The 26769-nt window shown below is 40.2% G+C and overlaps 1 protein-coding gene across 3 annotated transcripts in view; it reads left to right on the forward strand.

Moving 5' to 3' along the window:
• Positions 1 to 11930: 11930 nt before the first annotated feature.
• Positions 11931 to 26769, forward strand: part of COX10 (cytochrome c oxidase assembly factor heme A:farnesyltransferase COX10) — a 145269-nt gene continuing 130430 nt past the window's right edge. For 2 of the 3 annotated variants that reach the window (XR_001889263.1, XM_017892391.1), the window contains exons 1-3: positions 12030 to 12175; positions 16823 to 16956; positions 19229 to 19550. Coding sequence is in view for 2 of the 3 variants with exons in the window: in XM_017892391.1 (XP_017747880.1) it covers positions 12133 to 12175; positions 16823 to 16956; positions 19229 to 19550 (499 nt within the window). In the remaining variant the exon portion in view is untranslated. Of the gene's footprint in view, positions 12176 to 16822; positions 16957 to 19228; positions 19551 to 26769 lie in introns of all 3 variants that reach the window. The other variant, XM_017892390.1, reaches the window with a different exon arrangement.

Raw genomic sequence — 26769 nt, forward strand, 5'->3', positions numbered from 1 at the left:
CATTTTCCCAATCTGACCTCATCTATACTCTAATTTGCAGAAATTCTTAGAAATTATAGCCAAATGGACACTATCTGGTTTCAAATGTAGAGGGTTTTTGTTTTGTTTTGTTTTTTCGTTCATTTGTTTTAAACATAGAGACTTTGGGAGGGAGAACTAATTAAATGTGTGGGTTCAAACCATTATTTTAAATGAGTGGTCCTTTCATAGACATTTCCAAGATAATTTGGAAAACACTAAGTGGAAACCCAGATGTCTGCTGAGGGAAAGGGTTATCTTCTCTGGACCTTCCACCACCCTCTGTATGTGGCAGGGTATAGTACTGCAAGGATTGATTTTCCCACTGAAACTTTCCTTAGAAAATGGAAATGATTAGAGTCTGTTTCAAATAACATTTTTCCCTCAGTTGCATAAATCAGAGTGCCAGCCAGAGCTCATTTTCAGATCATGTTCCTTTTATGTTCCTGTCAGTTCCTGGTTTTCAAACACCCATTCATAGAAGAGATCTTATCTATGGAAAAAGTTATTCACTGCTCTGGGGCAAAATATTAAAGGATTTTTTTATAAAGCTAAATTATTCTATTTAAATAGCCATCAGTTTATGTATCTTTTAAATTTTTTTGGCATTAAAATAATCTGTCTTTTATGAAATGATTCTAACACTAGATGGTAGTTTGACATGTTTTAAACACCCTTACAATGTTAAAAGTTGGCAATACTATGCTGGTTTCAAAATTATTTTTGACTTTTTTCTGGTCTATATAATTCCAAACCCTACGAACCACTGGAATGTATCTTTGAATAGTTTTTCAACAAGTGGCATATTTTCTGAGCCCTTGCATTTTTGAGAATGCCTGCCTGTCCTACTGAAAGACAAATTGCTGGTTATAACATTCTTAGCTCATAACTTTTCCCTCCTCAAAAACGGTGGAGCCATTTGGCATCTAACTGTTGCAGAGGAAACATCTGAAACCAACCCAAAGTTTTGTTCTCCTGTAAATAAATTTTTACTGAATAGTTGAAAGATTTCTTTCATTTATTACACTTTCTCCCTTTCTCAAGGCATTGTACACATTTCCACCAACTACATGCCACTGAGATGGAATATGTGGTGGCTGATGGCCAAGTGGCTAGATTCTAGCATCTCCTAAGTTCAGATCTAGTTTCCATACTTTACTAGCCACTGCATCCTTGGGCAAAGTTATTGGTTGAATTGTACCTACCCAAAAGATATGTTGATATTCTAACCCCCCATATCTGTCAATGTCATTTTTTTTTTTTTTTTTTTTTTTTTGGAGACAGGGTCTCACTCTGTCACCTAGGCTGGAGCACAGTGATGGGATCAAGGCTCACTGCAGCCTCTATCTCCTGGACTCAAGGGATGCTCCAGCCCCAGCCTCCCAAGTAGCAGGGACTACAGGCACTCACAATCATGCCCAGCTAATTTTAAAAATTTTTTGTAGAGATAGAGTCTCACTATGTTACCCCTGCTGGTCTCAAACCCCTGAGCTCAGGGAATCCTCCCACCTTGGCCTCTCAAAGTGCTGAGATTACAGGTGTGAGCCACCATACCCGGCCTGAATGTGATCTTAGTTGGAAATAAGGTGTAGTCAAATTAAGGTGAGGTTATTAGGATGGACCCTAATCTAATAAGACTGGTGTCCTTTTAAGAAGAGAGAAATTTGGACACAGACATCTAGGGAGGAGAATGCCATGGGAAGACAGACACAAGGAAAGACAGCCACATGAAGATGGAGTCAGAGACTTAAGTTTTGCTGCCACAAGCCAATGAATGCTAGGGGCTACCAGAAGCTGGAAGAGGTAAGAAAGGATCCTTGCTGGAGGTTTCTGCGGAAGCATGGCCCCTCGGATACGTCTAGCCTGGTAACAGTGAGACAATAGGCATCTGTTGTTTACAGTTACCCAGTACATTACAGCAGCCCCAGGAAACTAAGGCAACTGATTCCTCAAACACTTTGGGCTTCAATGACTTCATGAAATGTGGATGATAATTTGTTTAAAGTTGTAAGATTATAAGATTGTTGAGAAGATTAAATGTGATTAAATGAGACAAGATATACAAATTCTGGCACATTCTAGCTAATAAATAAAATGGGTTGTTTGTTGTCATCATCCTCAACACCAACACTACCATCACCACCACCCACTTACTTGGATAGTCCTCTCTCCTGGAAACACTTCTTTTCCATACTCTTGAAATTTTATACAAAGCTTGTATGATTTTATAACTCAATAAAGTCATTTTTTTTTTAAACTGTGGATTCTCAGGCTCACCACCAAAAATCTTTGATTCAGTGGGTCTTGGTGGAATGGGTATTGTTAAAAGGTATCCAGATATGAACTCTCATTAAGTATTGAAAGTGCAATGTCATTTAAGTGTAGACCTCGCATTAGTATTCCTGTTTTATAAATATGGAAACTGAAATAAAAGAAAATTGAACCAAGTTAGAAAATGTAAACTTGAGTAACTTTTTCAAGGTTGAACTTCAATAACTTCATCAGTTTGATGAAGTGAGTCTAGACCCTAAACTTCCAGATAACGAGGCATTGTAATAACTCAACAATACCTCCATAATACATAAAATATGGGAGATGGTACAATAGGAGGAATAAGAACATATGTTTTGGAATCAGAAAGGTTTAAATTCTAGCTGTAGCACTTACTTTCTAGCTATGGGAATGTGGGAAAATTATTTAACCTTTAAGGTCTTAGCTTTTCTTTTCTTTTTTTTTTTTTGAGACAGTCTTGCCTTGTCGCCCAGGTTGGAGCACAGTGGCGCTATCTCGGCTCACCGCAAGCTCTGCCTCCCAGGTTCACACCATTCTCCTGCCTCAGCCTCCTGAGTAGCTGGGACTACAGGTGCCAGCCACCACGCCTGGCTAATTTTCTGTATTTTTAGTAGAGACGGGGTTTCACCATGTTAACCAGGATGGTTTCGATCTCCTGACCTCATGACCCGCCCGCCTTGGCCTCCCAAAGTGCTGGGATTACAGGTGTGAGCCACTGCGCCCAGATCAGGTCTTAGCTTTTCATCTGAACGTGGGGATAGCATGTATCCGGGTTCTCATGAAACAGTTAATGAGATGTCATGATAAAGTATTATTAGTAATTATTAGTATTATTGTTAGCACAGTAAGTACTAATAGTGCATTTTTGCAACATACATTGACATTTATTTCAAAAAAAGAAATCAACATTTTCATCTGCTATTGATTGTCATAAAGGTACAAATGCCTTTGGGAGGCCGAGGTGGGCAGATCACGAGGTCAGGAGATCGAGACCATCCTGGCTAAGACAGTGAAACCCCGTCTCTACTAAAAATACAAAAAATTAAACAGGCATGGTGGCGGGTGCCTGCAGTCACAGCTACTCGAGAGGAGAGGATGAGGCAGGAGAATGGCGTGAACCCAGGAGGTGGAGCTTGCAGTGAACTGAGATCAAACCACTGCACTTAAGCCTGGGTGACAGAGCGAGACTCAGTCTCAAGGAAAAAAAAAAAAAATGGTACAAATGCAGGGAGAAAGAAGGACCATAGATTAGAAGTAGTGGCTGATTTTAGAAAAGTATGCTCTCCATGCTTTCCCTTCCTAGTGGCTTGTTAATGATTATTGTTCTGATAAATAACTTACCTGGGATTCTACTTATTAATATGCCCTTAGTGATTCTCCTTACAGCATGTTATTCTCTATTTTTATAATATTGATTATACAAATTGACAGGTCATTTGATTGACAGGTCATATTGATTGACAAGTCATCTACCATAATACATAAGACTCATTTTTAAGAGGACCTCATAGCTAAGAGAAAATGTATCTGTGAGAATGCTGTGACTGGTCATGATTTCCTCAATCAGTAGTGCCCAGTAAGGTTAGTTTCCTGCTATACTTGGAATACTTCACTGTATTCTTCATGAAGCTCTAAGATGTCAAGAAGGGAACAAGGCAAGAAATGCTTTCCTTGGTGTGGGAAATCAGACATTCCGACCTCATCAGAGGAGTTGGACGCACAGCAAATGGCAAGAAACAAGGTAGGAAACAAATCTGCATAAAATTTCTTTTATTTTTGCATTGTTTAGCCCATTGTGGATTTAAGTCATATTACAAACAGCCACTAATCTGTATAGTAGAAACAGATATAACAAATCTGTTTTTTGTTAAACGTGATATCCTTTTTGGATAGCTGACATGATTCCAGTTGTCTCTTCATGTCACCTGTCCTCAGCAAGCTTTGATGTCAGGTTGCTCACTCCTTGTCTCACTCATTGAATGCATCATCCAGGATGCAGTGAACAGCCAACTAAACAGTAGTTTAAGCATCATAATATGCTCATAGCCATCAGTCTGCAGACAGATATTCCTGACTTGGTGTAGCAGCTCAACAATTTCCTCAAGAAACTAGGCTCTATTTTTTTCTGCTTTGCCTTCCTTGGCGTGTCTACTTGTCCTCATGCTTGTCACCTCATCATTGCAAGATAGCTGCCTCAGTTCCAGCAATTCCATCCACAGTCTTACATCCTGAGTATAAAAGAAAAAAGGCAGAAGGAGCATCTCCCTTCATATGCCCAGCTCTTTCAATGGTAAAAAAAATTATCCACCAAAACCTTACCAGCCAGTCTCGCCTTATCTCTTTAGTCAGAACTGAGAAACACAGCCATCACTGGCTGTAAGAAACTCTGGAAATGTGACTGACAGTACTCTGATAAACTTAAAGCAATGATGATTCATCTCCTGGCATATTGCTTCCCTTAACAAAACCAAGGTCTGTTTATTAAAAAGGGAGAACACCATGGCAGTTAATAGAATTTGTTATAGTGCATTTCCCTGCTGCTTTTTCCTTTTTCTTTGTCCGGTACTGCACTTTTCAGTTTTGGTATCCCAAAACTCATGTGTGGAATAAAGCCCTGGGGAGTATAGATGGAAAAGGTTGGCTGGCAGGTTACAGCTGAGGTGTAATGACTGATTGGAGTGATCTTGGACTAGGATCCTAGCCTGATGTTATCAGTCACTTCAGAGGAACTATTAAGAGATCTTAGGAACTGATTTAAGTTACTCAATCTCAGAGGAGACTGACTGGAAACTCTAATCTGTACACTTAGAGTGGAACATCTACTCAGAAAACTCCCATCAGTTATCTGCCCTGGCTCCAAAGCTACCCTTCCATATTGTGCCTAGAGCTGGCAGAGTGCAAGCCACATTCCTGCAAACCACAATCTCTGCCAATGAGGCCTTAGTAATGCTACAAGACTGGGCCAAGGACTTGGTCCTCCTATTGCTTCCCATCTGCCTGCAATTCCTATGAGCACTACTCCAAAGCTTCTAGAATCCCCAGCAACAGTTGAGCCCCATTTGCAGCTTTCCCAACGCATAAAGAACCAGCTCGATCAGCTCCTGGTCAGTGACAAGAGCACCAGGGGTGCAGTGCCCCTCCTTAACGGCCTGAGTTTCCACTCCTCTAAGTTTCTAAGCTGTAATAATTCCAACTTCTTCCTTTTGTTTCCCCAGTCATAGAGGTGGTAGCCGCTTCTTAGTTACCCACACCTAGTTAACAACTTTATACCACATTAACCTTTCTTTAGGTTAAATTCTTTCTAATAATTGGTGTGATTTCTGTCTCCTGACTGGACCCTAGCTAATTCAGTAGTGTTACATCATGAAGAGACAGACAAATGAAGAAATCTTAAAATACCCTAAGCTTCCCCACACTGGGGTTACTTACTGTAGTTGCAGGACCTTCACAAAGCCTCCATTGGAAGATAAGACCAGAGGGAGGCCACTGTTTATTACTACATTAAGGTTCTGGCCCCATACGCTTATGTGGAAGCCCTAACTTTGGTGAGCAGGGATAGATCTGGTGGGTCTGGCAAGGAGGGGCCTGAGCACCCTCCTTTTCCCTGGGTCTCTTTCAAAGCAGAAGACCCTTTTCAAGCAAGAGACATATTCAGACTCGTCTTGTCATCACCTTCCCAACGTCATGGGACCAGGGGAAGAACCATCAAGGATAATGGGTAGGGGTGGGGGTTTATTTTGAGAGAGAAGAACCAAAAGGCCAGGAAAATCAAGAGACTGACTCAAAAGAGAGGACGTCGAGTGAAAACCCAGATGTTCATCCCTTTTCACCACCTCTCCAAAAGCCTGACTCTCAGCAGCATGCTCATTAATATCCTTGTTCTTAACCCATCCATATTAGCATTCCTTTCTGGGGATGAGCAGCACCCTTATCCTAGAGAACCCTAAGTAGATTCTGGTGAACAAATTTTGAGATGCTAGTGTGGTGAATGAGAACAGGTGAGTTGGATGGTTTTTAGGAATATTTCTATGAAGTAAGTAAGTTCCCATTTTCCACCTCACAGATCTTGTGTCTGACAAACTGGGACTAATTGTCTAAGCTCATGGTGCCCTCATTCCTAAAAAGCGTAAATTTTGCTTTCTCTAGATTCATCAAATTGCTTCATTTTGATGAATAAACTTCATCGAATTGCTGTATTACAATAAATTTTTGAACATTACGACCCTTAAATTTTCCTTTTGAAAACACATATTTAAAAAACTATTAACATTTTCTCATCATTGCTTATTAAAGCATATGGTGAGTCATTTAATAGCAACAGCTATCGCTTTTGACCTGACTATGAGCTAGGGACATGAGCTCACTAACTTTACTATTAATCACATTAATGGTATATTGTTTGGATTAAGCAGTACCAGAGGGGGCAGAAAACCCAAATACCGTGTTAAACAAGTTAGAAGTTTATTTGTCCCTCAGGAAACCAGTCCAGGACTGATACAGCAGTTTCACAAGCAGTAGAGACCCAAGCTCTGCCTATTTCATTTCTCCGCTGTCTTCAGTATGTGGCTGGTATCTCATTATTAAGGACGCTTGGAACTTAAACACATTACCTACGCTTGCATCCCACTGTTGAGAATTACTTGCAAAGTCATACCAAGCTGCAAGAGAGGCTGGGAAATGCGTCTATTCTGGACAGTTACATCTTCCACTCTACATGAGGAGGGAAGAGCTATTGGTAGATGTCTGTCCAACACCAGGACCTTTGATCTCCTTGAGTAGCACTTCCTGACTAATTCAAAAACAGGTTTATTGGTAGATAATCCATATTCTATACAATGTGCCTATTTAAAGTGTACAATTCAACGATTTTTAACATATTCAGAGTTTTCAACTATCACTAAAATCAATTTTAGAACATTTTCATCCTCCCCCATCCTAAATAAACCTTGTACCCATTAGCAGCCACTTCTCTTTTACCTCTACCCACCTTCCCAGCCATAGGCAACCACTAACCTACTTTCTGTCTCTATGGATTTAACTACTTTGGACATTTCATATAAATGAAACCATCCAATATGTGGTCTTTGGTGACATTTCTTATACTTGGTATGTTTTCGTGGTTCATACATATCATGGCATGTATTGGTACTCCATTTTCATTTTATGGCCAAACATTCCACTGTATGGATATACAACATTTATACATTAATCAGTTGATGGACACTTGGGTTGTAGCCACTTTTTGGCAATTATGAATACTGCTATAAATATTCATATATACATTTTTGTGTGGATGTATGTTTCTATTTGTCTTGAGTCTATGCCTGGGAGAGGAACTGCTGGATCATACAGTTCCATGTTTAACTTATTAAGGAACAGCTAAACTGTTTTCTAAAGTGACTACATAATTTTATATCCCTGTCAGCAATCTTTGAGGGTTCCAGTTTCTCCATATCCTTGTCAACACTTGTTATTATTTGACTTTCTGATTACAGGCATCCAAGTGGATGTGAAATGATATCTCATTGTAGGTTTGCTTTGCATTTCCCTAATGACTAATGATGCTAAGGTTTTTTTTCCCTCATGCTTCCTGGCATTTGTAAGTCTGCTTGGGAGAAAATCTACTCAAATCATTTGCCTCCCCTTAGGTTTTGAAATCTATTTTGTTTTCAAATACATAGTTCTGTGTCAACTGGTTACACCCTGCACACTAGGTTGGGATTTTTTTCTCCCTTCAGCTCCTAGGGAAAGCTGGGTCTTTATCTATTGTGGGAAATTCAGCGAGGCTTTGAAAAAGTTAGGATTTACTTTGAAGTCATGTGATATTGTATAAACTGCAGATTTTATTCAGTACATGTAGACTTTCTGAGAAGAAATCTTATTTGAAAGCAAAGGAGCAGCCAACCTACAGGACAAAATGGGATGAGAGTATAGGTTAGTTTCCATTTTCTAGGTTCTCAGGCTTTTGAAATATTAATTTTAAGAGACAAGGTACAAAGCTTTACGAATACTATTTAAAAATATATAAGCAGGCTGAGCACAGTGGCTCACGCCTATAATCACAGCACTTTGAAAGGCTGAGGCAGAAGAATTGCTTAAGCCCAGAAGTTCAAGATCAGCCTGGGCCATACAGTGAGACCCCTGTCTCTGCAAAAAATCTAAAACTTAGCCAGGCATGCTGGTATGTGCCTGTAGTCCCAGTTACTTCGGAGGCTGAAACAGGAGGGTTAATTGAGACTGGAAGGTTGAGACTGCAGTGAGCTATGATCACAACACTGCACTCCCACATGGGTGACAGAGTGAGACCCTGTCTCAAAAAAAAAAAAGAAAAGAAAAAACATAAGTGGTAATGACCATATTAACACACAAATGAATGATATAACTCAACTTTCTGTAATTATGCAATAATATATATAATGCTATTAGCTAAAAATAATGCTTTCAATTATTTACATCTATTTAATATTTTGGTTAAAAAATAATGCTTTTGATTACTTATATCTCTTTCTACAAGTGATACTGAACATAGCCTATGAAATATATTTTGCTTGAAATGTGAAATGCAAAGTCAAATAAATACTATATCTAATTGTGGAGTCCTACACTATTTCATTAATGAAGATGTTACAGGGAGACTGAGGGACAAAAAAAAAGACAATATAATGAAATAGAAAAAATGCTGACTTGGATGTCTAGAGTCAATGTTCTGTTACAGAGTAAATCACTTAACCTCTCTGGACCTGGGTTTACAAATCTAGAAATGAAAAGGTAGGGAGCTATATAGACTTCTGAGGCCTATTTCTAAAAGTCCTATTTCCTGTTTTAATGGTATTTTATAAAATGGGTTGTGTTCAGAATGTTTGGAAAACTGTGGGTCTAATAGTTGTGATACTCTTTCAGTTACTTATTCAAAATCTATTCCCCACTTCTTCCTTAGTTTAATGTTAATTTGATTTGAAACAGCAATATGGCTAGGTCCACAGTGATGAATTGTGACTGGCCTAAGGTAATCATTGCAACTCTATTTTCAGCTTTCCTTGCTTTCCTTGCCGCTACTCATGGCCAAGTCAATGTATATGGCCATGGAACCCTCTTCATTCCAGAAGTATCTCCAAAGGATTACTTTTTTGGAGAGTATGATGGCCTAGGCTAACTATATTACAAATAGTAGATAGATAAGTGCATTTCTTGGCCAGTAAAGCCAGACTGTATTATCTCTCAGACATTTCTTCCATAAACCATTTACTCTAATTTCTTTTTTTTTTTGAGATGGAGTCTTGCTTTGTCTCCCAGGCAGGAGTGCAGGGGCGCAATCTCAGCTCACTGCAACCTCCGCCTCCCAGGTTCAAGCAATTCTCCTGCCTCAGCCTCCAGAGCAGCTGGGATTACAGGGACCCACCACCATAGCCGGCTAAGTTTTGTATTTTTAGTAGAGACGGGGTTTCACCATGGTGGCCAGGATGGTCTCGAACCCTTGATCTCAGGTGATCTGCCCACCTTGGCCTCCCAAAGTGCTGGGATTACAGGCGTAAGCCACCGCACCCGGACTCTAATTTCTACAAATAAATAAAAACCTAAGCATTCATTTGTGTACTTGGTCTTACCTTGTCCCCATTTTTGGAAAAAAATTTAAAACAAAGGAAAAATCTGTTGGTCAAGAAGGTGCATGTCTATTAAACCCCTTGTCTATCATAAGCCTAGAGAACTTGGGAGTTAGTGAAATATAACATTTACGTTAATCAAACTTTTAGACATGGTTGTGTTGTGAAGTAAAAGCTGGAATCTAGTATTCTCAGTTCTGTGTATCATTATCACCAGTGGTGCTTTAAAGAGAAAATTACAGGTCTCTCTACATCTATCATACACCTCTTCAGATTCAATAGGTCTAGAGGTGGCTTAGACATCTATAATTTTTTAAAGTCCTACATTTGATTCTGACAGGCAGCCAAGGTGAAAACACTGTTTTATAAATCACAGAAGCTATGACTCTTCAAGATGCTTAGGTGAGTAAGGCCTTATGGCATGGTGAAAATATAACACTCTCACAGGTTTCAGGGACTCAGGTCTTTGTTCTGGCACTCGACAGCTAGGTGACTTTGAGCGGCTTACTTAAAACTCTTGGGCCTTAATGTGCCAGACTTAGAGAGGATAACTTTTGCTCTAGGTTTAAACAACAAGTGTTTATAAAAGCACATGGAAAATTATAAAGAGTTCAAAAACTTTTAATACAGTACTTAACGCTATTTCCCTTTCTTGCATGCTGTAAAAATCTTACTGTTCATTCCAGAGCACCAAGTTTAAATCTCTGATGCCTTCCTTAAACCAACCGCACAGAAATGTTACCTCATCAGCGTTTCTGCAGCACTTTGTATACTACCCCTATCACACTGGTAGTGACAATCGACAACATCTTGTCCCCTCATTGGTCTAGTGTAAGCTCCTACAGAATTGGGGAGGGGGGTGTCTTAATCTCTTCAGCATTCCCTGTGCCTAGCAATGTTAGTTGAGGTGAACCGAAACCGCTATCCTCTCATTATTGAAAACACAGAAATTGCCTTTTAGAACCCAATTACCTATTTTCTCTTCTTTTCAAAAGTAGAATCTTTTCTTCAATCTACCTTTACTTGTGGAACTCCAATCTGAAAAGAAGATAGAGGGGGTTGGGGGATGCTGACATCTGCCCCGTAATCACAACACTTATGATAACACAGGTAATAATCTATTAGTGCCTGTACCTAGTAGGTGCCTGACTACCCATGACACATATTTATCTAATTATCTCAACCATTTATAAAAGATGTGCTATTATTACCCCATTGTATTGCCAGATAACTGAGGTCCAGAGGACTTAGGTAATTCGTTCAAGCGAGGTCACAAGGGCAGAACTAAAATACGGATTTCACTCCAGAGCACCAAATCTGAACCTCTACATGCACCTTCTTCATCTGGAAACATCTGGATGATTCAGTTCCTTTAGTGTGGCTCAGAAACAAGTAACCCGGAGTTCATCCGGGTTCCCATTTGATAGAGACTATGGTAAAGAGTAACTGATCAGACGTGGAGGTAGAAGCATCGCCACGAGAACCATTTCCTCATAATGCTCCTGTCACCTGGAAGTGTCCTAACTGTAACTTTATTTTTATTTTAAAATTTATTGTTAGAGACAGGGTCTCACTGTGTCGCCGAGGCTGCAGTGCAGTGGCGCAATCACTGCAGCCTCGATCTTCCTGGCTCAAGCGATCCTCCCGCCTCAGCCTCCTGAGTAGCTGAGACCACAGGCTCGCGCCACCACACTCGGCTAATTTTTACATTTTTTGTAGAAGTGGTTTCTTGCTTTGTTGCCCAGGCTGGTCTCGAGGTCCCAGGCTCAAGCGATCCTCCCGCCTCGGCCTCCCTAAGCCCTGGGATTGCAGGCGTGAGCCACAGCGCTCGCTCGCCGTAACTTTAAATTGCCCGCAAGGACTCTGCAGCCCAGCCCTGCCCACCTCACCCGGTCACCCGAGGATGCCTGTCAACGTCTAGGAGCTGCGAGCGCGGATCGGCCAGTCGTCCGCGCGCGGCTTTTTCTTCAGGACAACGGAGGCACACCTTGCTTTGCGGTTCCCGGAAGTCCTTCAGGTCTCAGACCTGTCAGCCCGCCACACTCCAGCATGTACATTCCGATCATCTCCGGCCACCACGCCCTCCTCCCGGGACCCGCCGGCCGGAAGTGACGGCCCGGAACTACTCCCCCAGGGGGGCGGGGAAGGAAGATGGCGGCGCCCGGCAGCCCGTGAGGAGAGAGGACACGGGGATCCCGGGGAGCGGCCAGACTCGTGAATTATGGCCGCATCTCCTCACACTCTCTCCTCACGCCTCCTAGCAGGTACTGTACCTGCCTTGGGCACGACCTTGGGGGAAATTCTTCTCTTACTGCCACGTGCGAGGCCGTGGTTCCGGCTGGCTGCAACCTTGGGGAGCCCTTGGCGAGGTTGGCCGGCCACCGGTGTGGTGGGGGAACTGACCTCTGGAGTAGCTTGGAGCGAAGAGGCTACGGAACTAGGGTCCAGTCTTGCACTGTGGCTTTGGTGGTCCACGCCGCCTCTTCCATCCGGCTTCTGCGGAAGAGCGGTGTCTTAGTGCTTCTTTCGGTTTTCAGATAGCGGAAGCTGGAGGAGAGGGCAGAGTAGAACCTTGGGGTTCCACAGTCCTCCTTATCAGATCCTCAGCTTCTAGCCACTGGCTTGCAATGACAAGGAAGTACTTTGCTTCCACTCAGAAGCCTTGTTCCAATATAAAGGGTCATGATGACAACGGTGATGATAATGACAGTTGCAGACAGCGGACTGTAGTCCCCCTCAGACTTTTATCTTTGTACCGCCAGAATGGTCTTTAATATCCTTTCACTCGAAGGAACTAGTGACAAATGTATGTTGGAGCTGGAATGTTCTTCCTTAACTCTTGGTAATATCTCATCTCAAATGTCACCTTTTCAGAGAGGCCTTTATAGGGACCACCCTATATAAACTAGGGCCCCCTACCTCTTTTCACATCATTCCATTTATTTCTTTCATTATGGTTAGCACAGTCTATACTTGTTTATTTATATACTAGTTTATTATTTGTTTTTCCCAACTAGAATATAAACTTTGTGATGGCAGGGACAGTGTCCATCTCTGATTTACCTCTGTTTCCAGTGCCCAGAACATTACTTAGTGTACATTGTTTGCTCTCAGTAGTTATTTGTAGATGGATGCAATTTGTCTCCATGGAGATATGAAAGAGGACGTTGGGAATTATCTTGCCCCCAGTATCTTAGATGATTAACTAATGGTTGTGTGAGGAATGCGATGCTGGTGGTGCATATTAGAGGCCAGATAAGAGAAGCCAGGGACTGCCTTTTGATCACATCCCAGAAACTTTTTTCAGTTGTCACCTACCACACACAAACTCTCTGCACCATTTGGTGATGTTGACACTGTGACTCCATGAAATTGCATTCTTCTTTTTCATAATGTTATTTTATGGCTCTCTTCTGGTCTGTGTGATCCCAGGGCAATTCATTTGACTTTTCTGGAATTGAGTTTACTCATCTGTAAAATGATATAATTGAAGTAGGTGATTTCAAAGGTCCTAATTGGTTTGTAAAGTGGAGAGGTAAAATAGATGAAACGGGATTGGCTAGGGTTTGGTAATTGATGAAGCTTGGGGATAAGTAATGGGGGCTCATGGTACTCTTCTGCTTTTACACATGGCTGTGATTTTCTATAATGAAAAGTTGTTGTTTTTTAAAGTCCCGTGATTCTTTTTTGAATCACTTCTTTGTTGCCTTCTACTATCCCTGACTGAGAATGTTCTTTGATCCTGATCCTGGGCACTCATTCTCAGAGAACTCATCCTTTTCTAGTGCTTGAAACATTTCCTCTGTATGTAGGTTTTTCCAGCATGCATCCTTCAGATTAGCTGTTTTTCTGCCTTTCCATTCTATATTGTCAGCTGTAGGTCAATTCTGCTTGACTACTATGAATTCCCCAGTTCCAATGGTGGGCTGCATATGGCCCACATGGTTTGTTGCTACATCGGTCTTTGCAGTGGTGGTATGGAAGGAATTAATAGACAGCTTACTCCCTGAAGCTGTGAACATAATTGCCAAAAACTCTGCTAGTAAGTGGCCTGTATAACTTCCTATGACCCACTTGGAAGATCTACTAAGAGAGCTTGATGGGGAAGCAGCACGGTGGGACGAGGTGGCAGAGAAGGTAATCTGGGACAGTGTTAGTGATCTAGTAGTATCATGCCTGATTTTGCTTCTAAAAGTTCTAAGTATTTTATAGCCATTTAAAAACTGGGCGAAAAACTGGGCGCAGTGGCTCACGCCTGTAATCCCAGAACTCTGGGAGGCCAAGGTGGGTGGACCACTTGAGGTCAGGAGTTCAAGACCAGCCTGGCCAACATGGTGAAATGCCCTCTCTTCTAAAAAAAAAAAAAAAAAAAATTAGCCAAGTGCAATGGTGTGCACCTGTAATCCCAGTTACTTGGGAGGCTGAGGCAGGGGAATAGCTTGAACCCAGGAGTCAGAGATTATAGTGAGCCAAGATCATGCCACTGCACTCCAGCCTGGGTGACAGTGTAAGACTCCATCTCAAAAAATCAAAAAATAAAATAAAATGTCAACAGTTTTAGTTACTTGTCTCCTTACCTAATTTTAAACGTCCTAAAATCAGGAGCCAGTGTTGATGGTGAATAATAAATATGGTCTTATGCTTCCAGAATTTTAATGTATCTATTATAATCTTTGTGTATCTTCAGACTTAAATTTGTTTACACAAGGTCAAAATGTCTTTCAGTTTCTGGGCACTGATTCATAGAAATGTGACTTGTTTCAACTAAATAAAATGTCAGTTTCCTAGCTGTGTTTTTTTCTTACTACCATTCTGTAAAATCTCAGTTTGACCTACTTAATCTTTTTTTTTGAGATGGAGTTTTACTCTTGTTATCCGGACTGGAGTGCAGTGGCACAATCTTGGCTTGCTGCAACCTCTACCTCCCGGGTTCAAGCAATTCTCCTCCCTCAGCCTCCTGAGTAGCTGGTATTACAGGCACTCACCACCACTGCTGGCTAAGTTTTGTATTCTCAGTAGAGACGGGGTTTCACCATGTTGGCCAGGATGGTCTCAAACTCCTGACCTCAGGTGATCCGCCCACTTTGGCCTCCCAAATAGCTGGGATTACAGGCATGCGCCACCATGCCTGGCTAATTTTTTGTATTTAGTAGAGATAGGGTTTCACCATGTTGGTCAGGCTGGTCTCAAACTCTTGACCTCAGGTAATCCACCCACTTAATCATGAGAGTTATTTTCCAAGGTGGTTCCAAGGCAAACACATTTTCATGTTTATGGAAAACAAGCATCTCATAATTAACTCAGGTTTGAGACTGTAATTTCAGTGAAGAAGTGATTTATCTCCAGTCTAAGAAAATTGAGATATATTTCTCGGGGTTGTGATAGTTCTCCTACCCATAGTCCAGGTGTGCTGTTTGGGCTATCTAGTCATCAAACATTATTTCCTTATTATATAAAAGTGCTCTGCTAGCTGTTGTACAAAGGTGGTGAGTAAAGGGGAATTCTTGCCATCAAGGAACTAAAATATTAGATGATGGGAACAATTTGCATGAAGAAGTGTCATACAACATGGCATAAAGTGATAGAGTAGTTGAAAAAGACAGAAAATTTGACAGAGAATGGCGTGCAAACAAGGAAACAATAGAAACAGATGAGCAAATTGTGAAATGTGTGGTGTTTTTAGTGGAGGGTCATGGGCAATGTTGCTTTGGTGTGTTGTGTAAGTAATATGTATTCAGGGCCGCAGGGAGAAAACTGTTGCCTCTGGGAACGTGGATTGGAGAGGAAAGGAAGTATTGAAGGCAGGAGGACTGGCTTGAATGCTGCTGTCATTACCATAGTCCAAATATAAGATGATAAATGTAAGATGATCAGTAAAAATGGAAAGAAGTGGACAGATCTGACCTATATTTCAGAGTAGATTGGACTTGATGGTTGTTAGGTGATAACAGGAGAGTTTAAGATGTTCCTGAAGTCTTAAATAAGTAATGGTTTTATGTGCAATAGGGAACAGAGTAGAGATTGATTGAGAATAAAACGCTCTTACAGACATTTTGCAATCCATCCATGTAGAGATACCAAGAGAGGAGATGGAAATAGGCCCAATGACTCTAGAAATGGTTTGAAGATCAGAAATTATCCTATAATTACATTTGCTCAGGGACAATATTTAGTGTTCAGAAAGAGGGAACGTGACTACCTTAAGGTGGCGTACATAGCAACAATAGACACCATCTGCAACTGAGAAATAGAATGCAGAGAACCAGGAACATTTAGTGTCATGGAAGCCATCAGGAGAATCTAGTGTTGTATGGCTTGTCGGAGGCTTGAATAGGATGAGGACCAAGGCAGAGAAACATTGAATTTGTTGATACTTGAGAGAGGTTTCAGTAGAATCTAAAAGCCAAATTTAGATACAACAAAAATAGCTTATTCCTAACTAGACTTATAGAGTCATACTTTATTAAGAACTGTTTCTTCTTCCTTTTTGTTGTCTTACCCTACATAGTTAAAATATTAACCTGAAATCTATATATTTCAATTTATTGTCATTTATTAAGAAAATTATGCTTTTATTTTCTACTTTTGAAAAATTGACTGAACGGATCATTTTATATTTTCTTAAAAAGATCTGTAGCGTGATCATTTCAGCATTAAATGTAATAAAGCATAGTGATCCTGAAATGAACATTTTCCCTGGCCCTTCTGAAAACTTACACTGACTTGAACAATGAGTAGGGCTGGTAAATTGCATTTATTCACAAATCTGGATTAGATTATTTCAAAGCTCGGACCCATCACACAGTGTAGCACTGCATTAGTGGCTGGCTTTGCTTCTGGGGAGGTGTAGTCATCATTTGATAAGAAGTATGAATCATTTAACCTTTCTTCCACTTCTCTCTCTATTATAGGTTGGGTAGGAGGCTGTGTCTGGTATCTTGAAAGAAGAACTATACAGGAATCCCCTCACAAGTTCTTACATCTTTTCAGGAATGTCAGTAAGCAGTGGATTACATTTCAGCACTTTAGCTTCCTCAAACGCATGGTATGTTTAGAAGACCATTCTAACTCTGTTACTTTCTGCCTTTGTTTTTCTCTGTTGAGGGAATTTCAGAAATTCCTATTTAATGAAAGTTTTAAGAAATACTGTTTGAAAACGACTTTTATTTAGTGTCCTTAAATTTATCCAAATCTCTTGTTTTGATTATTCTTACCCAAAACCAGAATAATTCTGGTGTTTGAGGTTAAAAGTATGATCCTGAACTTACTAATTAAGTTTAAAGAAAGACTGAAAACTTCTGGCATATTTCAACCTGGCCAAAACTGGGAAAAGCTGAACTGTTATGATACATCTTTTAAAATTCTTTGGAGTTCTGTGACTACATCAGTAATAGAGAAATAATTGCTTTAAAAGTGTGACCCTCTCATTTTCTTTCTCTTTTTTTGAGACAGTCTCGCTCTGTCGCCCAGGCTGTAGTGCAGTGGCGCAGTCTTGGCTCACTGCAAGCTCCGCCTCCCGGGTTTACGCCATTCTCCTGCCTCAGCCTCCCGAATAGCTGGGACTACAGGCGCCCGCCACCACACCCGGCTAATTTTTTGTATTTTTAGTAGAGACGGGGTTTCACCGTGTTAGCCAGGATGGTCTCAATCTCCTGACCTTGTGATCCGCCTCAGCCTCCCAAAGTGCTGGGATTACAGGCATGAGCCACCATGCCCGGCCAACCCTCTCATTTTCTTAAATCAGCAGTACATTTAAAAGTCTTTTTTAACAGTTGCACTTTTGAGTAAATTCAAACAATTCGACAGTTTTTATAATTTTCTCGGCATTTTAAAATAGGTATTGATAACATCCATCAATCCAGGTTGACTCCGTGAATTCGTGGGCAATATGGAACTTACTATTAATTGCCAGTGAGGCCATTTGCATTTTCTCAGATAGAAAAAGGGTCGTAGAATGGCAGAATGGTAGCTGAAAACTCATAGTGCCAGCCTGAAAGAACAGCAAACTTATAATTTAAAGTCCTATTTTACATTTCTCTCATCTTTAACTTAAAACTTAAAATTAAATTAAAATCTTAATAAAACTCAGTATATTGATAAGAAATTTAAATTTCTAGAAATGTTCAGGCTTTTTAAGTTGGGGGGTCAAGGATATTGGTGGTTATTTAGAGGAGAAATTCAAATATGTGTAATGCCCTTTTTTATGTAAATAGAACTCTTCATTTATGAGTCTGTAATTCTTTATTAAGACTAATGTATGTAATTTCACATCTTTGTGATGTAATGGAAAAGGCACTTAAATAGTTATCAGCATAGGTGGCTCCACTCCGAGGCCTACCTATAGCTGGTTGTTGGCTGTTGATATGCCAGTTTATTTCTGAGGCTTAGTTTCCTTATCTGTAAGTTAAAGAGAGAGAAAGAGAGAGAGATACTAATAATGATGTATCTTCTTTGACAACTGTTTAGAAGATTAAATGAGATATATATTATATAAAACTGTGAAGTACTTCGCAAATAGTAGTAGTACTTATTAATTTTGCTAGTAAGTGGTAGAGACTATCTGACTCTGCGGCCCATGTTCTGTCTTCATCCTGCCCTGCTATAAAATAATTCAGCCCTGGATTATGCCCCTACCACTGAGCCCCTCCCTATGCTGTTTGCCTGAGAACATGGAAAGTCAACAGGTTGACTTGGGCTCTTTCTTTTTTTTGTGTGAGACAAGGTCTCACTGTGTCGTTCAGGCTGGAGTACAATGGTGCCATCACAGCTCAATCTCCTAGACTCAAACAATCCTTCTGCCTCAGCCTCCCAAGTGGCTGGGACTGTGGGCATATGCCACCATGACCCACTAATTTTTTTTTTTTTTTGTAGAGACATTCCCTGTGTTGCTCAGTCTGGTCTCATACTCCTGGGCTCAAGGATCCTCGGATTATAGTCATGAGACACTGTGCCCGGCTGGGCTCTTAATTATTGAAAACTTTTTTTATTGTATTTGGAATGTTAAGCCTCCAGGGCAAATTCTAGAGGAGATGGATAACAAGTAAATGTATTTTTCTTTCAAGGAACGTATATTTCTATGCTTTTCTAAGCTACAGAAATTGAAAACCGTTACTGAGGCCTAAATTTTATTCTCCATATCTCTTAGTATAGTGGTTTCCATATAGCGCTCTATAAATACATGCCGAATTAACAGATACTAAAGCTGTGGGAAAAGCTTCAAATAATGTAAAAGCTGAACTGATTAAAGAGACTGCTAAACAACCATTTGAGAGCTTTTGGGGCCTTGGTTTTATAGTAACTTGTGCTTTTTTGTTTAGTATGTCACACAGCTGAACAGAAGCCACAACCAGCAAGTAAAACCCAAGCCTGAACCAGTAGCATCTCCTTTCCTTGAAAAAACGTCTTCAGGTCAAGCCAAAGCAGAAATGTATGAGATGAGACCTCTTTCACCGCCCAGCCTATCTTTGTCCAGAAAGCCAAATGAAAAGGAATTGATAGAACTAGAGCCAGCCTCAGTAATTGAAGACTCAATAGATGTACTGAAAGAGACAAAAGAGGAAAAGCGGTGGAAAGAGATGAAGCTACAAGTGTGTGATTTGCCAGGAATTTTGGCTCGACTATCCAAAATCAAACTCACAGGTACTTTGTTTTTCTGATATACTTATTTGAAACTTTATTTTAGTTAAACAAAAGCTCATTTTATTTACCACTCGAAAAGAATAATTTGGAACTGCAGATCCTGTCTTAGTATTTTTCCTCTCTTCAATTTAACTGGGATTTGAAATTAAATTTTCTGAATTCTATTTACACAGAATTGTAAATAGTTTTGCATTGTAAGTATTGTACTAAAAATAGTCACCCTTTCCTTTGCAATTAAAGTTGAATGTTTATCCTGCTTATTTCCTTGTCTTTAGTGTTTTTACACCTACTGTAAAGATGCATAAGATAATAAATTTTGTCGACTTGAGTTCTGGAATGGAAGAATTGCACTGCTGGACTTGATATGAATCCACAGTGGCTACTGAGTCTCCCGGTTCACTTCTGTGTTTTGCTTCTTGTAGAGCCTCTGGGGTTGTCACAGGTCTGTGGGGATGTAGGGTGCATTTTTCCTGAAAGGAGATTTGAACCAGATTTTGTTTTTTAACCTAATTCTAGCATCCTATGCCAAATTGTATTCCCATAATTAAGTTATTTGGTTGTTACAATCACCCTGTAAGTCAGGTAGAGCATCATTATTATCCCATCGTATAGCCAAACTTTGACTTAGCTTATTCTGGGCTAACTTTGTTTAGAAGGTATGTTCTGGGTCATGCTGCAACTTGGGGGAAATGTGGTTTATTCCTCTTAAATGAGAATAAAGAGACTGAATATAATGTGTGAATAGTAAGAGTAAGCCAGGCCTCTTTGAGGACAGAAAGTGGTAAATAATGTTGGAGTCAGATGAAAAGATGAGACAGGGAGGCTTGTGAGAGCAGAGAAGGATCAGGGAAAGGGTGATTTTTTTTTTTTTTTTAAAGAGACTTGAGCCTGAAATCCAGGGCAAAAGCAGGCAACTAGACAACTTCTCTCCTTAGCGACCAGCCTTACTTAAAGAAAGTTGTTTTTGAAGAAATGATGAATAGACACAGGGGGTTTGGTGAAGGAGCTAAAACGTCTTAGTAAGACTTACGTAATGTAACTCTAAGACAGTGAGATGAATTCTGTGTGATAACCTTGAAAACATGTCTCATTGGTTTATGGTCACTAAGCAAGGAATCAGCATGTTTCTAAAGAAATTCTCTTTTGTCATTTACACAAGTGGCCTGAGTGTCATGCTGCTGACATGTTAAGAATGACTATAGATAAGTTATGCTTATAAGGATGCCACCCCAAAAAAGAGGCCTCTCAGCCCATAGGCATCAGATGTGGTCTGTCAACAGCAGGAGCTTCTTTGTGTGTGCCATCACTTAGCACGTCCACCCGACAGATTAGCTCTTGTCTCTTATCGTCCCATTTCTGTCAGTTACAGCATTCTTCACTTCCTTCAGAGGGGAAACCTTAGAACCAGTCATCTTCACTTTTTGCTCTCCGCTGTCCCCTTCATCTTTAATCTAATTTCTGTCACCAACAGAATCTTTCGTAAGGCCTATAAGGTTTGCTTTCCCATCCTCATTTCTGAAGCTGCCATCCCAGTTTAGGTTAGAAACACGGAAGGCTGTTGGTTTTTGCAGCAGCTCCTCACTGTTCTTTTCTTTTGTTCTCTGCCGCGCTTACCCTGCAGTTCATGCAGCCCAGGGTTGCTGAACTAACTTTCCCAAAATATTGCTTTCGATTTTTCCTAGCTTATATGAGTCTATAGTTTCTCCATGTTATCTTCTGTTTCAACCCTGCTTAGTGTTAAAGGAACACTGTAACCTGAATTGATCAAACTGTTCCTCAGAGTCAACCTTTTTTCCCTTTTCCCTGTCCCTCCACCCTATCATTTAGGCCAGTCCTTCCACCCCACCATACTTGTTCCTCCACCTCCATGGGAAACTGGTCTGCCTGTCTTATATCCAGTCAGATCCTTTCAAGGCCTTTGTTAATTCGGCTCTTGGTCCCAGTCTCCCTTCGCAAAACTCAGAATTGATAAGCACACTTGAGTTCAGATCTTGGCTCTCACATTTACTAGCTGGTGAGACTTTGGGCAGTTCCTTAACTTTGTTGAGATGATTTCCACATCTGTAAAGTAGGAATAATAATAGATCATTTAAGAATTAAATCAAATGATTAATGCATAGAAAGCATCCAACAGCACACTCGACACATGGGAGACACTGCAAATTTCCAAATAAGTATAGGTAAACATTTGATTGTCTGCTTAATGTGTATTATATTTCCCCTAAGGTTGTTTTTGCCTGTGGAGGAGGGACTTGAGGTGAATGAATATTTACTCGGCAGGGAAGATGAGGAGGAGAATTTTAAGTAGGGGAAAGAGTCTTTGCAAAAGCAAAGAAGTCTGAGTTATCCTGGCACATTAAAAAAGCTGCAGGGTGACTATGAGTAGCATAGTATGACCTGAGTATCATATAGGAGAGGTGCTTATTAAGATTGAAGAGTTAGGCAGTGGCCATGTTGTTATATTGGCATGTGTATCAGGCTAAAGAGTTAGATCATAGCCATGGAAAGTCCTGGAAGCTTCTTTGGAGGGATATGATGACTTTATGTTTTGTCTTATTTACCTTTTAAGTATTTTTAAATTTCTATTAAATTAGTATAGGCTTATTATAAAAAAGAATTCAAATAATACAGAAGCATATATTTTAAACTAAGAAAGTATCCTTTCCCACCATTCTAGATAAAAACCCCTGTGTGAAATGTCGCCTTCTCTATATAGATACATATGCAGATAGAGCTATGGTTGTAAATTTTCTTCTACAGAAATAGGATCATTTTATATATATTTATATACACACACACACACGCACACACAGTTTTGCAACTTACCATTTTCTTATGACGTATAGTTTTCACTCACAGTATTCACTGCATACTATTCCATTGTATGGATCTGCCATTATTAACTAGTCTTCTGCAGGTAAACGTTTGTGATATTTTCAGGTTTTTTACTGTTAAAAGCAATTCTGTTATTAACTTTTATGTACGTCTTTGTATACTCATGTGAGTCTGCCTTTAGGATCAGTATTTAGAAATGTAATAGCTAGCTTTGAACATTTAAATCTTTGGTGGAACAACAAATTTGTTTCTAAAAACATAGTATAATTTACCCTTCCCCTCAACAGCATTTGGCAATTAGACTTTCTTTTTTTTTGAGGTGGAGTCTCCCTCTGTCGCCCAGGCCGGAGTCCAGTGGCATGATCTCGGCTCACTGCAACCTCTGCCTCCCAGGTTCAAATGATTCTCCTGCCTCAGCCTCCCAAGTAGCTGGGACCACAGGCGCCTGCCACCACACCCGGCTAATTTTTTATATTTTTTACAGAGACGGGGTTTCACCGTGTTAGCCAGGATGGTCTCGATCTCCTGACCTTGTGATCTGCCTGCCTCGGCCTCCCAAAGTGCTGGGATTACAGGCGTGAGCCACCGCGCCCGGCCAGCATTTGGGAATTAGACTTTCTCTGTAGAGTCCACTCCAGCATAAGCAGTCTTCACCAGTTTTGCCAATTTGATCATTGGAAAAGATTTTGTGTGAGTTTTCATTATTTCCATTTTGGTAAGGTTTAGCATCTTTTTTCTATTTTGATCTTTTGTGTTTTTTCTTCTGTTATTTAGCTCTTACATCCTTGGTCATTCCTTATTGACTTTCTAGAATTCTTTGTAAATAAAGAAAATTAGCATTTTATACATCATATTCATTACAAATATTTTTTCTCATTTTGTCCTTTTCTTTTTTTGTGGTATTTTGTTGTTTTGTTTTGTTTTATTTTGCCCCATGGAGATTTTTGACTTTTATGTATCTGTTTTTTTCATGCTTAGAAGGATTTCATCACCCTGTGGTTACAAAAACATTCACTCATGTTTTCTTCTGATGCTTTTATATTTTTGCATATTCTCTAATGCTTTGAAACCATCTGGATTATATTTCAGTGGAAGGCATAGGCTTGATTAAGAAAACTGCTGTGGGTAGTACTATAGAGCAAGGATCACCTGTTTTTGTAGATGAAGTTTTATTGGGACACAACCACGCCCACTTGTTCTGAGCATATATCATGCCGCAGTGACAGAGTTAATTGCAACAGAAACCTTGTGGCCTGGGAAGCCTGAAATGTTTACTATCTGGCCTTTATAGAAAAAGTTTGCTGACCTTCTATCGGAGAGCACAGACTAGTGAGAGGCAAGAATGATGGCAGACAAATAGTGGTGGTGAACTGAGAAACAACTTGGGCCTGAACTGAGGCTGTGGTGGGGAAAGAGAACAAGGGAGAGAGAGAGAAAGATAAATATATAGAGAGAAACATTAAGAGAATTGAATGAGTAGGACCTTAGCTTGATGAAGTGGATTGCTAAGGAGACATAAAATAAGAGCTGGGAGCATGGAGCTGCAGAGAGTTTGAATACCTTGAGGTGAAGCAGGTATTTTCCAGCTTCGTGGGCCCTTTTGTCATTTATTATTCTAGACTCTATCCTACTCTCTGAGAGAGAGCATAGTGAGCCGTCTTCTGGAGTGAAGATTCCCTGCATTCAATCCTGGCTTTGGCTAGCTGACTGACCTTGTGCAAGTTGTAGAATCTCATTGGCCTCAGTTTACCCATCTGTAAACTAGGGATAACAGTAGTACTTCCTTCATAGGGTTGTTCTGAGTAATAAGTGAGTTAATATTTGCAAATGACATGCAAGTGCCTAGTACATGTCAAGAACTATACACATATTTCTTAAAACATAAATTTAATACCTGGCTACCCCCATTGGCCTTTGGATTTGCTGCCCCTGCTCTAGACACGATTACAGGGTTTTAGAATGAAAAACTAGATGAATGGTGGTGTTGAGACTTAAGAGTGTAAATATGGAAGAAAGAAAAGATTTAAAGAAAACATGATAAGTTCAATTTTGGACAAGTGGAATTTGAGTTGCTACTGGCATATCCAGTGGGGCAGGGGGCTGTGAAAGGCAAGAGCTCATAGAGAACATTAGGCTGGAAGAACTAGGGGTCTTCAGCATGGAGCTGGCAGTGAGGTCATGGTAGTAAATGGTGTTACCAAGGATCAGTGTGTGGAGTGACCATGCTGATGGTCACCAGAACTTTGGAGCATATCCCCTTTTAAGGATTGGATAAGGTATATAATGGACCCGACAAGGAAATAAATGGTCAGAGGGAGGAAGACCGGAAAAGACCCTGTCACAGAAGCCAAAAGACTAGAACCAGTTCATAAAGGGAAGTGATCTGGACTGGATGTCAAATGCTGGAGGTCTCCCGAGAAGCCTGGCCGGTGAGAGTATTTTATTTGCCAATTAGGAAGTCAGTGTTGGCTGGTTGCTAAATCAGAGAATAATGATTGCTGTGTCTTCTTAGAGTCTTAAATGAGCTGCTTTAAATAATTCATTTGAAAATAATTTTATTATCATAATGCTTGTTTCATTAGGAACATAGGAAAATAGGATAACTTGTTTAAGATCAACTTTTTTCTTGGCCACATCTTCCTTTCCTTCATACTGGCTATTGTTGTATTATTTCTCCTTTTATGTAGCTTATATGGTTATAAATCTGAATTGTCATTCCAGATGCAGGGTTTGATATCTAAAACATACTATCTGAAATCTCAAGAAATTAATAAGTTAATTATCTAATAGTACATACTGTGATGTATAGTGTACATCAACTCATTGGCTTCCAAATGTCAGCATGGTGATGTACTCTCATGGTGGGCTTCTTAAAACAGTGATTCCTGGCCACTGTTTCCACTGATTCAGATCCCCTAGGGCTGGGACGGGACCCAGAGATCTGCATGTCTGACGAGGACACCAGATGATTCTGATGCAGGTGGTCCTAGACCACACTTCGAGAAAGCGAAGTAGGTGTTAGGCAGGCAGCGAGCACCAGCCCCAGACCGAGTGGTCTGACTGAATGTGGAGAGAACTCACCTAGTGAGAGCCAGCGGAGCCGCTCGCTACCACTGGCAGCAGGAAAAGCCAACTGGGCAAAATCTGGACCACACAAGAGAGGCATGCAAAGCAAGATGGATGCACCACAGAGAAGGGGAGCAGCCTCACCTACACACACGTATGGAAAGGTCCCAGGGCAGTAAATTTCCCTTGTATTATTTTATATATTCCACGCCCCAGGTTTCTGGATGAACGAATTGAATTAAAGTCATTTCGTTATGCTTGTTCCATTTAAAGAAGCAGCACCCTTTGAGTGACCCCTACCCTCTTATCTGACCTTTTACCTCTCTATTTAGTTTATTACTAGAAGTCACGTGTGTCTTGGAGCCAGCAGGATTTTTTATTTAAGAAAATACCTGATATCTGTCAATTGATTTCTTTTGGACTCTTAACATCTCGCACAATTCATTTATGGCTAATGATAGCCGAGGCACAAATATCTGGGAGTCAGCGATCACTTTCATAGAACTAGCCTTTCTTTCTTTGCCTTCTTTTGTTTATAGCTGTAATATACAGAGGATAATTAACTGTAGAATAAGTGAAGGGCCATATAGTACTCATATTTCATCTGTGGGATAGAGGGTAGCAGCAGCCTGATGCCTTGGCATTTGGGCCAGGATATGAGCCAAACGTTTTCTGGTGCTAATGCCATTTAAAGACTTTTTTTTTTTTAATGAAGGGAAGTAAGACTGAGATTATAAAGAAGGAATAATATGTCTCCCTTGAGTTTCTCTTGCCAACTGAGCTATTTACAATATGTTTTTGGAGTTCATTGCATGGACCACACTGGGGTAAAGAAATTTTATTTGGATTAGGATCATAAGAGGCTTTGGTGACTCAACTGAGTTTATACTTAATATAGGTCAGTAAAAAGCAGAACTTTTTTCCAGAGTAACATCTGTGCTGAAACGCTGCAACATGTTTTTTGAGACCAGAACACTGAAATAGATTATTTATTGGAACCAATAGATTACGCTGTTGATGGAACTGATATGAAGTATGGTCTATCAATTTATAAATTTTTTTCTCCTAGAGCCTAGAATGCTGTTTTTTATTAAAAGAAAAAAGCAGAAATGGAGGATACACTTTCATTTTAGATCACTTGTATAGTTTAAGAAGTCAACTTACTGTAATCTTCAGTTATTAAATATTTGTATTAAGGGGTTATTAGCATTCACTCAGTATGAAATGAGTGAATTACTATGATTTCTTGAACTTTATTTTTTGAAACAAGTACCTTAATGATATACTTACTAAATGTTATTATTTTAATTATATGACT

The sequence above is a fragment of the Rhinopithecus bieti genome, unplaced genomic scaffold (genome assembly GCF_001698545.2).
Source record: "Rhinopithecus bieti isolate Rb0 unplaced genomic scaffold, ASM169854v2 scaffold_20098, whole genome shotgun sequence".
NCBI lineage: Eukaryota > Metazoa > Chordata > Mammalia > Primates > Cercopithecidae > Rhinopithecus > Rhinopithecus bieti.